The following is a 16,016-nucleotide window of genomic DNA, read 5'->3' as shown; positions in this document are numbered from 1 at the left end:
GATCAGGATTGTTCGCCCTTCGGTTAGCCATCCTGGGTGAGTCCCATCCATCAGCAGCTGGTTCATTTGTGCTGCTAGGCGCTCGTGGAGAGCTGTGAGTTTCTTTAGCCAGTAGGTGTGGACCATATCCGGGCCTGGTGCCGTCCAGTTTTTCATACCTGAGACTCTTCCTTGTATATCTGCCGCTGTGATGGTAACTGGGTTCTGTTCAGGGAGGTTGCTGTGCTCCTCTTTCAGAGTCACCAGCCATTGTGCACTGCTGTTATGTGCGACCTCCTTCTCCCATATGCCTTTCCAGTATGTTTCAGTTTCCAGCCTTGGAGGGTCTGCTCTGCTGTTAGAACCCTGCCACTGAACGTACACTTTCGCAGGTTGTGTTGCGAACAGCCTGTTTATTCTTCTGGCCTCATTCTCTTTCGTGTACCTCTTTAGGCGACTGGACAAGGCCTTGAGCCTTTGTTTGGCAGTTTCGAGTGCTTCAGGTATGGTTATCTGCATGTACCTCTTGGGTATTGGCCTTTTATTCACACCTCTCTGGGTCTCCGTCAATTGACTCACATCTTTCCGAGCCGCCTTGATCTTGGCCTCCAACCGTCTTTTCCATGGTGGGTAATGAATCTCGTGGCTCTCATGGTTGCTCTTGTAGCCAAGCATGTCTAGGATCACTGATGCTGAGGTGTATATCAGCTCATTGGTTTCCGTGATCGTTCCGGTCGGGATCGTTCTCAGTGCTGCATTCACAGTTTCCATGAGACTTTCAGGTGGTACTTCACATAGCCGTTGTAATCGGTGCCTTCGTTGCCCAGTTTTCATTCTTGCCATGATCTTATCTCTCAGGTCATTTGCTGCCTCGCTCAGCATTTCATTTATTGGGGCTGGCTTCCCAATCTCATTATTCATTGGGGCTTGCCTCCCAATCTCTGGTTGAACCTCTTCCTGTGATGTGGCAGCCTGGGGCCCTTCACCTCGGAATTTGTGTTGTACCTCATCAATCTCAAGTTGTGATAGCAATTGCCGTTTGTGGATATTGGAACACTGAGCTACTAGTTGTTTCGTGGTCAACCGTGACTGTGGGTTTCGAAGTAACCATTCAGCCCCCATTCTCCGCATGTAACCCCTCTGACTAGGGTTGCTTGAGTAGTAGCATTCCAACAGAGCCTTGTTATCGCATCTCGTCCATCTCCGCTTTGTTCCAGTAGCCCATTTTTCATCAGGGTGCTCTGGTTCCCCAGCACCTGACGCAGACCTTGTTTGGCCGGGCGACGTCTGAGCCGGCATGTCATTCCATTTATTGTCTCTCATCATTGTATGAGGTAGGCATTAGCGTGAAGGGTCTTGCCCAAGGACCCACACTGGATGATGTCATTGTGCTCATTTCTGCTCATTTTCTCTGCCACAAGTGGGATTCGAACCCTCGTCTCCCATATGCCAAACTGATGCCTTATCAACTGAGCTATCCAGCCGCTATATATATATATATATATATATATATATATATATATTAGTGCATGAAGCACATTATATTTCAATGGAGAATTTTATTAATAAAAGACTAGCTATTTGAGTAACTGTTTGTGAGAATCTTTTTGTTTTTTCAGAGACAATAGCTGTCTCTACTGGTAAGTGACTGATTGCATTGTGGGTGCTCTGACGTGCACCAAATTAATGAACATGTGCTGAGCGCAGTCAGGCAGAATATATGGCAAGCAGACCATGAAAACGTGGTTACGGGGCAATGCTGTTCCATTTTGGCAAGTTTATAAATATCCTGATAAGGTTGTGTGACTGTGCAAATTTCACTATTGAGCCCTTTGTTTCTCTTCTTTTGATTCCGTAGCAGCATAAGATGAAAATCAACTTGTGTTACAGAATGCTAAACAAGAGGAATATGAACAAAACCAATGGCCTTATACAGAGCAAGACAACCTATTGGGAATCCTGAAGTCATCAATCATGAAATTAATAGATCGGCTTTTAGCATGGGCTACAGGCCAAAGGTTTAATGTCAAAAGACGTTTTTTTGCATGTATTTGTTTGTTTTTCAATCAGCAAAAACACTTTTAAATGATGACAAAAGCCTGACGGGGGATTTATCCTAATTCACATTTAAAACATCCCAGTGCCCCTGACAGTGAGGACAGAGAAAGCCAGTTGTACAGCTACATGGCTTCATCAGTTGACTAAATTAATGTCAACTTAGCTCGTCATGAATCTATATGGTACATTATTATTTAGTATGATTACAAAAAAGTCAATACTCACTCTCCACCCCGTGTTCTGCACCTCACGCAGATCAAGCATCCAGGTGTGCAAGGAGAGATTAATTTGAAAGGTGTGCGCAGAGTACCGTATGACTTGACCTGAGATAGCGTGAACAATGTCTTGCTCAAGAACACCTCGGCGGTAACCAACGAGCAGACACGCATTCCTCTGAAAATAAATAGGCATTTTTGCATTTTTATCAGAATCACTGACTGACTGACTGAGATGGTTTGGACATGTCCAGAGGAGAGACAGTGACTATATCGGGAGAAGGATGTTGAGTCTTGAACTGCCAGGCAGGAGACCGAGAGGAAGACCGAAGAGGAGGTTTATGGATGTGGTCAAAGAGGACATGAAGGTAGCTGGTGTGAGACAAGAGGATGCACAAAACCGGGATAGATGGAGGACACTGATTCGCTGTGGCGACCCCTGAGGGGAAAAGCCGAAAGGAAAAGAAGAAGATCAGAATCAGACCATCTTTGTTGGCCAATTATGTAGAAGCACAAGGAATTTGTTTCTGGAACTTGTACTGTACTAATATTGTCATAACTGCCATGAGCATTAGATGTCAAACAAAAATCAATTTTGTTCAACTCCAAAGACCAAGTCTGACAGACCAACACCCCTTAAGAAACATAAATTAATATGTATTTCAATACACGTGTTAAATTCATCTTGAAACTGTTTGAGATTATATGATGATGCAATTGTCTTTTGATTACGTGTACTTCAGGACAGGTATTTGAACACTGATATCTTGAATATTGTGATTTGGGGTTTTTTTTTTTTTGAGTGAATGCAAGTGCACTGCAAATCTAACTTCCAGCGTTCTTGGTTTAATTCTGCCATCTAGCGGATTTATACCGTAATCCATCAAAATCCATATGGAACTAGTAATTATAAAAGTAGTCTAACAGACATTAGGACCCATGCTGCGGAGTCTGAGTGTGATTGCCGCTGACCAACATCCACCCTCCCAGATACTTTCCAAAAACCTTTGGGAACTATTGTTACGTGTTTTCTCTCATCTCATCTCATTTTCCGTACCGTTTATTCCTCATTAGGGTCGCGGGGGATACTGGAGCCTATCTCAGCTGTCTTCGGGCACGAGGCGGGGGACACCCTGAATTGGTTGCCAGCCAAACGCAGGGCACACAAAGACATACAACAGTCACTCTCACACTCACACCTAGGGACAATTTGGAGTGATCAATCTGCCCGCCATGCATGTTTTTGGAGTGTGGGAAGAAACTGGAGGACCCAGAGAAAACCCACGCGGGTCCGGGGAGAACATGTAAACTCCACACAGGGAGGCCAGACCGGGACGTGAACCGGCGACCTTTGCACTGTGAAGCCGGTGTGCTAACCACTCGACTACCGGGCCGCCTACGTGTTTTCTATCTGATTTATTTTCTTTTTTTTTGTTGTTATTTGTTTTTATCTGCTGTTGATTTTTATTTGCAATTACCTTTTGTTTTGTAGTTTGTTTTTAATTGGACTGCAGTGTCACCACACATTGAAACATCTACAAACTCATTACACGTGACCTATATGGGTTTGCTTATTTATTTCAGATTTTTCAAGATGTAGACTCAAATCTATGTGTGAACTGTGTTTAGACTTCTTTGTATTTAAAAATGAATAAATGTTATTGCTACTTTTGTTAGTGATGTATAGAATGGGGCTGAATATTTGCTATAGCCTTGCTTCATCCCTCCATTTCCCAATCTGTTTATCCTCACAAGGGTCACGCACATGCTGGAGTCTATCCTAACTGTCTTCCCGCAGGAGGAAGAGTACACCCTGAACTGGTTGCCAGTCAACCGCGGGGCACACATAGAACAACCATCTGAGCCAAGGACAATTTTGGGTCGCTCTTTTTGCAAAAGGACAACAGTGGACGACGCCCCCTGTTGGGCCCCCTTCATATTTTCCCTGTAGTGGCAACACAAACCAGTGAGCGTTCAATGACCACTCACCGTAGGATATTTCAAACACCAAATGGCAAGCGAGGCCCGGTGGGCCAATTGCTACGCTAGACTGTCGACCTCACAGCGGAGGTACCGCGTTCAAGTGAAAACAGTACAGTACTTTCTTGGAATCATTTCAACAACGTTTTTTTTAGTATTGTCATCCGTCTGACACACAAAAAACAGATCAACCAAGCAAACGATGCTGGCTGTGACTACATTTTCTCAACTGAATGAACAATGCAACCAGCGGGACCCACATGCAACAACCGAACACAAAATGACAATTTCCTGCCAAAAATGACGGGTCGATAGGCAGCAGAGGCAAGCAGCAAAAGGCGACAATGTCGAAAACAAAAAAAGTTTATGCACGAAACGGTGTAACAGAAAAGACCAAAGCAACGGACAGATGTGTCACAATTTTGCAACTCAATGCAATTTTTACTCCGGTGGAACACCGGTTTGCGCTCTGAGGTAATTCCGGGTGTTTCTCTTTTTCCAGTGTCTGAGGAGCGTTTGAGATGACTGGCGGAATATAAACCACGCGTTTCCAGATGTCACAAAAAGGCGGGAAAGGAGGGATTACCCTTTGCGCATGCGCGTGTTTTGCTTTCTGTATCATTTCTATCGTGATGGGTATTCGGGCTCTTGACGGTGTTTTCGCTTATGATAGTATTAGTTCAAACGTAAGTAACTTCATATTCAGGAAGCAGTCTAAAAGTAAATAGAGGGTGTGTGCACATACTGTACTTTCTTCGATGCGACACCTTCTTTACGTCCGACACCTTCAAAGAAGTACAGATGACGGCTGAAGAAACCTTTTCATCGATGAACCACTCCTGTACGACTGAGAGCTTACACAGACGAATAATACAATAAATAAAATACAATTATAAGTCGAAACAAGAGATAGAGCTACACAGAAAATGCAATTTTAAATAGGTGGGTTTTGAGATGGGACTTGAAGGTGGGAAGAGAATCGATGTTACGAATATTGGGAGGAAGTGAGTTCCAGAGTTTGGGGTCAGAGCAGCTGAAAGCTCTGTCCCCCATCGTGTTTGTAAGGTGTACGCAGGGATTACATTTCGATTTTGTATGCGTATGTGTGCTTTAAAAATTCCCTTTCTTTAAAAGTCTCATTTAATCTTAAAGTGCATTACTATATTTTTCAGTACCAATTAAAATTTTGTGGCTTTGTACAATCAGTGGGATCAGTTGCAATGCATATTTGTGAATGATAAAAGTAAATTGCACATTTGTCTAAGGAAATATGAGGTGTTTCATGAAATGTTTTGTAAAATGATAGTTCATTAAATGTCAATATTTTCCTAATGTTCTTATGCTTCTTTACACCAAAACAAAGGAAACACATGATATTTTTGCTATTTTTAGCAGAATATGGTATAATTTTAATGGTCCGGCCCACTTGACATCTCCCGAGGGCAGGGGTGCTCATTACGTCGATCGCGATCTACTGGTCGATCGCGGAGGTAGTACTGGTCGATCACAGCGTGACAGTAAAAAAACATTTGTCAGCCTATCAAACGTCCCGTCACTTGATTGACATACAGGGCAACCATTCAGAACGGAATTTTTACCTTTATGTCGCCGTGCATGCGTAAACAACGGCGCTAAACGCAGCAAAATTTACAAGCTAGTCAGAGAATTACCTCAGATTTTAAACCCTTGCTAAAACATATGGTGATCAAAATGAGTGAGAAAGCGGGACCAAGTAAGAGGGCAAAACATATTACTTTTATACGGAATCGGAAAATGTGGAGCGCCATTTTCGGACTGTTCATGGAAAATACGACATTGACTTCCCGGCGAAAAGCCAGCTGAGAAAGAGAACTGTGGACGAACTAAAATCCCAGTTGTCCGGACAGCAGTCATTTTTTACTCAACATACTTCAAAATCGAAAGCCGACACCGAAGCATCGTTCAGGGTGAGTCACGCCATCGTTAAAAACAATAAGTCCTTCCAAGACGGAGAGATGGTAAAAGAAGCATTCGTTGAAGCAGCTGACTCCTTGTTCAGAGACTTTAAAAATAAGGCAGAGATATTATCTTCAATCAAAGCTCTGCAGCTGTCAAGACACAGTTACACAGCGCTGTAAAGCCACAGCTGAGGATTTAACCCAGCAAATGTGAAAAGACATCGGAGATTGTGAGTGTTCTCACTACTGAAGTCCGGGGCTCATGGACAGTTCTGTAACTTACTCACACAGGAAAAGTACCCCAACATGAGGAAATGTGCTACCTCCTTGACTGCATTATTCGGCTCCACTTATTTATGTGAGTCAGCCTTTTCCTACATGAAGATCATTAAGTCCAAATAGTGTTCCACCATGAATATTTGGAAATGTGCTTGAGGCTGGCTGTCAGCAGCTACTGTCCGGACTATGCATCCCTGGCTGATTCAATTCAGTGCAAGTCATCAAAGTAAACTTAGGTAATTACAAAAAAATGTTAATAGTTATTGATTATGTTATGTATATGTAGTTATTATGTGTGTTGTGCAATATTGGCTTATTCAGTTATGCAAGGTACATCAACATACATTGTACATACAAAGAATGCTTAAAACATTTGAAAATAATTATGTTTTGCATTTTTGTCGTGGGTAGATCATTTTGACTTGGTAGTCTTTATAAGTAGCTCGTATGCTGAAAAAGTGTGAGCACCCATGCCCTACGGCGTATGTGGCCCGCGATGCGAAATGAGTTTGACACCCCTGCTCTAAAGTCTCTAAACCCTCGCCTTTTGTGTGCGTGTGCGCGCGTGTGTGTGTGTGTGTGTGTGTGTGTGTGTGTGTGTGCGTGTGCGTGTGTGCGTGTGTGTGTGCATGTGTGTGTGTTTATGCTGTGTGTTTGCAAAACCCTCCCTTTTGTCTTCTCCCACGGATTTTGACTAATTACGTGCGGTTTTAACCGATGAAGAGAATAAAGAGTTTGATGTTTCTCTTTATTTGTAAGTAGGTTCGTTGTCAGATCTTCCAGGCAGATGATGCGCAGAGATTGATCGTGGCGTACACAAGAAAAAAAATCGGCTCTTTGGAGCGGCCTTCTATTAGAAACCGGATCGAGTCCTTCACTTACAATAGCCGGCTCTTAGAGGCGATTTGTTCGCGAACGACACATCTCTAGTCGGAGTGGAGTCCCATCGAAGCGCGGCGTCTCTTCCCTCTTCCCCAGATCCTTTTCAAAGTCCCTCCCGAACCTCTCCCCCTTCTTCCCTTGTCACCCTACCCACCCCCTGGACACACATTGAAGGGCGATTTGGGTAAGGAATCCAAGCAAGCACTATATGATTCTTGTCGCTATTTTTCTTTAGCTTTGCTAGTCTACTGGGGCACAGCGAGAACTCAGTGCTTCTCCGTGCGTTTTAAGGCCGTGGGCTCCGACTATTTCCTGGAGGACGTTTAAGCTAGTAAGCCGGATGGAAAATTACCGGTTGTGCTAAATAGTCGATTGAGTGTGCTAGCTCATGCCTGATGCTATCGATGTTGCCTTGCTATATTATTGAAAGTAATCCCAGTAGTTATGCGTGAAATAAGTATTGATGTTAAGATACGACATGGTGTCAAACTTGGCTATCTGCTTGCGTGACAAATTGATCGTCATTGACAGACTTGCCTTGGAGTGGGGGTGTTACCACATCCCCCAATCGCCGTCGAGTAAAGAAGCACTTGGCACGCGAATTTCAAGCCACCTTACCAAGTGGTTGCTCATGCAATAACACCGTCGTGATTGTGGCATATGTTGTTTCTGATTCTTGGTACCATGAAATAGTCGGCGCAATAATTTAGACAGTGGCTCATTGTATTGCCGTGAATTGGTGGACTTGTGCCAGTACAATTAAATTACAGCGATTAAATGTCTCTATTTCTTTCGTTGTTGAAGTGCTTTGTCACGACAGATACAGTTCAGCTTGTTCACCTGCACGAGCATCTTCGTTAAGAGATACAACTTCTGATGCGGCTTCGTGGAGTTGTATCTGACTTTGCTTCTCACCACGCTCTTGCAGGCATTTGGCCTGTGACCAAAGATTCACTCCTGTCTGTCACATCCAGCTGCATCAATGGACACAAGTATGGTTGAAGGAGGACTAAATGTCACCCTAACTATAAGGTTACTCATGCATGGAAAGGTTAGTGTGGATGCATGCGCTGCTTCATCGTTGATATTCAAAGAAACATTCCTTTCCCGGGGGTAGGCGTAATATCTAAATTATGACAATTCTTGATGATGCCATATAGCATATTTATATGAAAATAGACCTGGAAACTGGGTCAAAAATTGAACAGTGGTGCATTACAGCACACCCGACATCACAGTGATTAATTAACAGCTCAAAAACGCTCAAGATGCCTATGGCTACATATGTCATTATTTTTGATACCTGATCGACTTCAACTTTTCTGGGAATAGGATGCCATTGATCTTTGCGCTGCCTCTTAGAATGAAGCAAAATGAACATTGAATGGGTCACTCCTGAAAAGTATAATTAAATTTGCTCAATGCACTAATAACTTCCTCGTTTGCATTTTTCTTGTAGGAGGTTGGAAGTATAATTGGCAAGGTATGTGTTTTGTTTATTTTTCATTAGAAATGATGGGTATGATCTACATCCAATGCTTCGATTTCGTTTTGTAAATATTGTTTGTCTGAACAACAGAAAGGAGAGTCGGTAAAGAAAATGAGAGAGGAGGTAAGATGCGGAAAAGTAATGAGAACACACCATTTGATTCTGCTGCATAATTTTGCACGTGACTCATCTATGTCTGTAGAGTGGAGCTCGCATCAACATCTCTGAGGGGAACTGTCCAGAGAGGATCATAACCCTGGCAGGACCCACCACCTCCATTTTCAAAGCGTTCTCCATGATTATTGAAAAATTGGAAGAGGTTTGAATTTGTGAACTCCATTACGTAATGAGACAAGATTCCACTAGTGGACTTGAAAATGAACAGTTGGCTTTCTCCCTTAGGACATCAGTACCTCCCTAACAAACAGTACAGCCACCAGCAAACCACCAGTCACCATGCGCCTCGTTGTGCCTGCCAGCCAGTGCGGCTCACTCATCGGCAAAGGGGGCTGCAAGATCAAGGAAATTAGAGAGGTGGGACTTTGTCATCTGACTTTCAAACCATTCGTTAGTATTGGTCCGTTGAGCTTATTCCAGAGTGTCTTCTACCAATCTCAGTGCACGTTAATTTTTAATAAAATTTGGAAAATATAGTTGTTGCACTAAAGTTTCACTGCAACACTATGCACCTTCCTAGAGATTGGATTAGTTTTTATTAGTCTCGCAGTGGAGAAATTTACATTTCACAGCAAATTGCTGAAAGTAAGAGGAAAGGAAAGGAATAAGTCGAAAAACAAAATACAACCGCCCCAGAGCTGTCCAGTAATGACAGTCAAATGGCCCCGCCATTCCTCCTAAATCAAAAACAGTCCTGGTATATTTGTGCTGCCAGAAAGGCGCGACCTCTCAGCAGAGTCTCCTTCGGGATGAATGTTGTGGTCAAAAATGCTGAAAAAGAATCCGTATCCGTTCCACAAAGTGGTTTTCTTATATGGGTATTTGTGTGTTCACAGTCAGCAGGAGCTCAGGTACAAGTAGCAGGGGACATGTTGCCCAACTCAACAGAACGCGCCATTACTGTTGCAGGCGCGCCGCAGTCCATCGTTGAGTGTGTCAAGCAGATCTGTGTTGTCATGCTTGAGGTAAAGACAACTGAATGAAAAAAAAACTGAGATGCAGTGACATGTACTTTTTTTTCTTCTGAATAATTTCTGAATCGTCTTTTAAGTTTACTGTTCTGCTGTGTTTCCCCAGTCACCTCCAAAGGGAGTAACCATCCCATACCGACCCAAACCCTCAGGATCTCCTGTCATCTTTGCAGGTGGTCAGGTATGACTTTCTCTGTGCTATCGTCTACATTAGTTCTCAAACTAAGTTCACCAAATGCATACATCCAAGTAGGGGAACAACATACCAAATAAAGCAAACAAACTAAACCGAGTACTTCTCAGAATCAGAAAACTTTTAATCGTCCCACAATGGGGAAATTTATTGAGTTCATTGTGATATACTACATAAATCCAGGCTCAAAAGAAGTCTCATTATAATTTGATTGCCCCTCGTGGCTACTACAGTGATACCTCAGCTTACGAATGCTTTATCTTACAAACTGTTTGCCTTACGAACATTAAATTCGCAAGAATATAATCTTGGCATACAAACTAGTTTTCGGCAAACGAACTAAACCACACGGAGCGCCACGGTGGCTGGCGGACTAGTTTTCAGCAGAAGAACACCAAACCACACTGTTGAACAGCGCCACGGTGGCTGGTGGACTAGTTTTCATCACCCCTTTCCCTGAGTGCATACGTGGTTAGTTATCAAGGATACTTTTGCTATTATGGGACCTAAAAAGACCCTACCACAGCTAGTGTTCAGACGAAGAGGACACAAAACAAAGTTATGGTCAACCAGAAGAAGGAGATCATCAAGAAACACGAACGAAGTGTGCGTTAGTGTGATTTAGCGTCCCACTACCAGTATGCTAAGTCAACCATTGCTACGTGTGGCTAAGGGTGTTTCTGTGTTGTCTAAGCAGCGGTCTCAGGCAATAGAAGAAGTTGAAAAACTTTTGTTGATTTGGATTAACGAAAAGCATCTAGCAGGGGACATTGTGAGTGAGGTTATTCTTCTTTTCCTTTCGGCTTTTCACCTCAGGGGTCGCCACAGCGAATCAATGTCCTCCATCTATCCCGGTTTTGTGCATCCTCTTCTCTCACACCAGCTACCTTCATGTCCTCTTTGACTACATCCATCCATAAACCTCCTCTTCGGTCCTCCTCTCGGTCTCCTGCCTGGCAGTTCAAGGCTCAGCATCCTTCTCCCGATATAGTCACTCTCTCCTCACGACATGTCCAAACCATCTCAGTCTGGCCTCTCTGACTTTCTCTCCAAAGCCTCTGATATGAGTTGTCCCTCTAATGTACTCATTCCTGATCCTATCCAACCTGGTCACTCCCAAAGAAAACCTCAACATCTTCAGCTCTGCTACCTCCAGCTCTGCTTCCTGTCTTTTCTTCAGTGGCACTGTCTCCAGTCCAAACATCATGGCTGGTCTCACCACTGTTTTATACACTTTTCCTTTCATCCTAGCTGAAAACCTTCTATCACACATCACAGCTGACGTTTTTCTCCAGCCGCTCCAGCCTGCCTGGACACGCTTCTTCACCTCTTTTCCACACTCTCCATTGCTCTGGACAGTTGACCCCAAGTACTTAAAATACTCCACCTTCTTTATCTCTTTTCCCTGTAGCATCACTCTTGCACTTGGATCCCTCTCATTCACACACATATATTCCGTCTTGCTGCGACTGATCTTCATTCCTCTCCTTTCCAGGGCATATCTCCACATCTCTAGTTTCTCCGCCACCTGTTCCCAGTTCTTGCTACAGATCACAATGTCATCTGCAAACATCATGGTCCAAGGAGATTCTTGTCTAACATCGTCTGTCAGCCTGTCCATCACCGTAGCAAACAAGAAGGGGCTCAGAGCTGATCCCTGGTGGAGTCCCACCTCCACCTTGAATTCCTCACTCATACTGACAGCACACCTCACAACTGTCTTACAGACATGATACATGTCTTGCACCGCTCTGACATACTTTTCCGTCACTCCAGACTTCCTCATGCAATGCCACAGCTCTTCTCTGGGCACCCTGTCGTACGCTTTCTCCAAATCTACAAAGACAATGCAATTCCTTCTGACATTCTCTGTTCTTTTCTATCAGCATTCTTAAAGCAAACACTGCATTTGTCGTACTCTTTTTTTTTTTGGCATGAAGCCATACTGCTGCTCACAAATGTTCACTTCTGCTCTTAGTCTAGCTTCAACTACTCTTTCGCAGAGTTTCATTGTATGGCTCATCAACTTTATTCCACTGTAGTTAGTACAACTCTGCACATCTCCTTTGTTCTTAATTTGTGAGTGAGGTTATTATTGCTGAGAAAGCACGGCAACTTCACTTCATATCATCAAGAGGCAACCTGGAAGTTCGTCATCCATTGACAACTACCATCACAGTACAGATTATGTCTTTAATTACAATACAATAGCATTTATTATACATAAAATAAAGTCTATTTTGTGTAGTTTTAAGGCTTATTTAGTAGAAAATTATGTCTTATGGGGACCTGGGAACGGATTATTGTCATTTTTAATGGTTTCTTATGGGAAATAAATGTTTGGCAGACGAACTTTGTGCCTTACACACACTTTCTGGGAACCAATTAAGTTTGTAAACTGAGGTGTCACTCTATATCTTATTGCTGGGTTGCTAACTCTGACCACGCTTTTGTAAAATAGCTCCTTTTGTGATTGCACGGCGTGTGATGATGGGTGACTTATTTAATTCAATTTACTACAGTTACAATTTGGATGAAAAAGTTTTTTTTAAAAGAATAAGAAATATTCCTTCAGAATTTAAAAGTACAAGTATTGGAGATGTTTAATTGAAGCAATGCTTCAAAACTGATGCTATGTTTGAAGCCGTCAACTTCAAACACATCTGTTCTTTACATTCAGAAGCGCGATCTGTGAAAATGCCACCAGAGTGCGAAATCGATTAGTTATTTTTTTTGTCCTGTCAGCCTATTAATTCCATTTATTTTGGGGGTAAAGTCACCACCGTAGCACTTTGTCACATGCGCAATATTATTTTGTGAGTGCCTCAAGGACACTATTCAAACCTCCAAAGTGTTCTTTTCTCCTTGCAGGCGTACGCTGTCCAAGGACAGCACACCATTCCTCAGCCTGATGTAAGTGAAGGGCCCTCTGTAAGTGATGCAATATATTTGCAAGTTTAGTCCCAAGATGCTTCATCATAGTTGTCCAATCACCTGCTCCTCACATTTCCACGTCCCATTTAATGTCTACAAGGAATCTAAATGTGTGTCACGACCTAAGGAGAAATATTCCATTTCATATGTCCCTCACATTGTTCACCGGGCTGTAAAAATCTACACGAGATGAGTTGTACCGTGTGCCGTCTGTCTGTCCCTCTGTTGGCTTCGCAGCTCACCAAACTCCACCAGCTGGCCATGCAGCAGAGCCCTTTCCCCATTGCGCACAGCAACCAGGGCTTCCAAGGTAGGTGGGCAGTCAGCGCTTTCGATTCCTCATTATGCTTTCTTTTGCGTGACGGGGCTTTCTTTGCAACTCTGCAGCTGGGATGGACGCCACTGCACAAACTGGCTCGCATGAACTCACCATTCCCAACGACGTAAAGCCCAACTATTTTCAGTCACACACACAGTCAAGCTTCGGGCAACTAATATCTTTGCAAGGTTTCAATCTGTGTTCACATTCCCGATGTTCTCCCAGCTCATCGGCTGCATCATTGGCCGACAGGGCGCAAAGATCAATGAGATCCGTCAGATGTCGGGCGCTCAGATCAAAATTGCCAATCCTGTGGAGGGGTCCACCGACAGACAGGTCACCATCACTGGCTCCCATGCCAGCATCAACCTTGCCGAGTACCTGATCAACGCTCGGTAAAGCATATTTGCCTTTGTGTATTTTTTTAATTTTTGTTCTTCCAAAATCCTCATGCTTAACTCATTCAGTGCCATTCCCATGTGGAGCGCCATTCCTGAGTTTGTTCGGGTTTTGGTTTGTCTTGCGGGGGTTGCAGATAAAGCACTGGTCAGACCTCTGGCAATGTTTTACCCTTCCACGAGGGGGCAGCATTTTTGCCTTTTGTCCATGTTAGCGTTTTGTTACAATTTCAGCTGTTGGTAAAGCACTATATATGTCACGGTTTTGCAAGGTGGTGATGGCGGGTGCGGATCCCAAAAAGCAGGCAGGAGGGAGCAGGAGGTTGTTTGACAAATTGTATTAAAATAAAGTCAGCAAGAACAAAATGTAAAACATCAAAATCATCTGAATGGAAAAAATACAAAGTAGCAAAAGAAGACCAAAAGTAAAAGTCCGCCAAGGTTAAACAAACACATACACAATGCATGCAGCAAACAATGAACCGACACCGGATTGTCGTGCCGGGTGTCCGTTTAAGTGTCAGTGATTAAAACGACCAGCGCCTGCGAGGCTGCAGGCAGGGCTGACGTCGCCACCCGTTGGTCGCCAATCTGATCGGGACGACCAGCACCTGTGCAGGTGCAGGCGGGGCCGACAACGCCCCCCGTTGGTCGCCAACCAGATCATGACAATATACAGTAAAGTCTCGTTATATCGATATCGGTTATATCGATAGTACTGCTTATTACGATACTATTTCTATGAATGCCAGGAGAAAATTTACATGCTGCCGGATCAGATATATCGATAGTCCGGTTATATCGATATTTTTTCCGACTCCCGAGAATATCGATATAACGAGACTTTACTGTAAATCAATATGTATTGTATAGTATTTTGTACAGCCGCCTCTATTTCAAACTCTGATAACTCCAGACCCATTTAACTTGGGAATTAACAATTTTTTTCAGATGAAAGAAGAGAGTCTAAGGTTTCTTACGCTGAATTGAATGTCTATTTAGTCTTAAAACTCAATATTCTGTGGGTCCTGCAATTTGAGTGACAATGACAAAAACCATGGCGCTGGAGTGGACATATTTTTGCACATCTTCTGGCAGTGAATGAGTTAAAAAGTTTAAAATATGGATTTTGAAGCATCCTGCTTTTGTTGTGCTCCACGCAGGCTCTCCTCTGAAGCCACTGGACTCGCAGCCAACTGACGTGGAGGTTCCTCATCAGCATATAATATTGCCCCCCCCCCCCCCCCCCCCCCCCCCCCCCCCCCGACTTTTTACCAAGAGGTCCCTTATTGAACTTCATGCAAAAACACTAGAAACTCATGGTCTCCTCTGGTCTGGGTTCTCAGTTGAAACTATGGCAACATCACGTTCAAGTTATTCTATTTATTTATAAAGTTTGAAATTCCCATTCCAATAATTTCTCAATACTTCTGGTATTTTTTTGTATCTTTATGGTCTTGATCAAGGTTCGAATGTTTTAGAAAAATCTGAAAATGCATACATCTTTTTTTATTTCAGATTTTCCTTAGAAAGTGTAAAAATGAAGGAAAAAACTCAAATTATAAACGGACTGTTCTTTCCCTTCCCCTTTGAATATATTTATTTTTATTTAAGACAGCTCGTTGTAAGAAGAGAATCTATTGATACTTGGAGCTGTCCTTCTTGAGCAATGCATTATGGGTTTGACGGGTTTTAAACGGGTCAAGGCCTCAGTTGAAGGGAGGTGGTGGGAATAGATGTTTGCCATTGTATGAATTTTAATCTCTTTGGTCTCACCTCTGAGCAATTGTCATTCCTGTATTTCATCCGTTTCAGTTGTTGATCAGAAGTTTTTTATTGTATTCTGATGTGGGCCGGTGGGTATTTGTTGCCAGGAACGCACCTGAATGAGAGGAAAATATTTTATTTCCGAAATTACTAAAGACCATACTAATACAATAACGTTTGAAATGGTTGTTTTAAATAGAGAAAATATTTTTTTTAACTGCTGGGCTGGGGAATGCTTCAAGACTACAAAAGTCATGTTGCTATTTAATAGTATATTATTATTATGCTAAGGTGTTAACTTATTATAAACTAGAAGGACATTTATTAATAGAACAACACTAGTTTCCCGTTACCCTTTTTTTTGCCTGGGTCAGATTTTTTATTTTATTCTTTGCAGGATGAAGAAACTCACGTTTTGTGCACGATTTCAAACTTATA

General features: G+C 43.0%; 1 protein-coding gene across 2 annotated transcripts; it reads left to right on the top strand.

Annotated features, from left to right (window-relative positions):
- Positions 1-7,355: 7,355 nt before the first annotated feature.
- On the top strand, positions 7,356-15,059 carry pcbp2 (poly(rC) binding protein 2). 2 transcript variants are annotated; one of them, XM_088995236.1, is made up of 13 exons: positions 7,356-7,514; positions 8,259-8,381; positions 8,790-8,813; positions 8,910-8,942; positions 9,022-9,138; positions 9,222-9,353; positions 9,833-9,961; positions 10,074-10,148; positions 13,032-13,073; positions 13,332-13,404; positions 13,482-13,537; positions 13,639-13,808; positions 14,975-15,059. In XM_088995236.1, exons 2-13 carry the CDS (start codon positions 8,313-8,315, stop codon positions 15,009-15,011), a joined length of 957 nt encoding a protein of 318 aa, XP_088851362.1. In that variant the 5' UTR covers positions 7,356-7,514; positions 8,259-8,312; the 3' UTR covers positions 15,012-15,059. The 2 variants fall into 2 exon arrangements, with proteins under 2 accessions (XP_088851362.1, XP_088851358.1); XM_088995232.1 differs by having other exon boundaries at positions 13,032-13,091.
- The last annotated feature ends 957 nt before the right edge of the window (positions 15,060-16,016 follow it).

The sequence above is a fragment of the Hippocampus bargibanti genome, linkage group LG01, assembly GCF_051943395.1.
Source record: "Hippocampus bargibanti isolate YZ-2025 linkage group LG01, ASM5194339v1, whole genome shotgun sequence".
Lineage (NCBI taxonomy): Eukaryota > Metazoa > Chordata > Actinopteri > Syngnathiformes > Syngnathidae > Hippocampus > Hippocampus bargibanti.
Note: the sequence above shows the minus strand (reverse complement) of the source record. Positions and strands in the feature narration are given on the sequence as shown.

What these genes read in the sequence shown, in the direction of transcription:
- pcbp2 (XM_088995232.1), top strand. Translation starts at nt 8,313, where the DNA reads ATGGACACAAGTATGGTTGAAGGAGGACTAAATGTCACCCTAACTATA. An exon ending in TCTGTGTTGTCATGCTTGAG is followed by an intron (nt 9,962 to 10,073) that starts GTAAAGACAACT and finishes GTGTTTCCCCAG; the next exon opens with TCACCTCCAAAGGGAGTAAC. An exon ending in ATGTAAGTGAAGGGCCCTCT is followed by an intron (nt 13,092 to 13,331) that starts GTAAGTGATGCA and finishes TTGGCTTCGCAG; the next exon opens with CTCACCAAACTCCACCAGCT.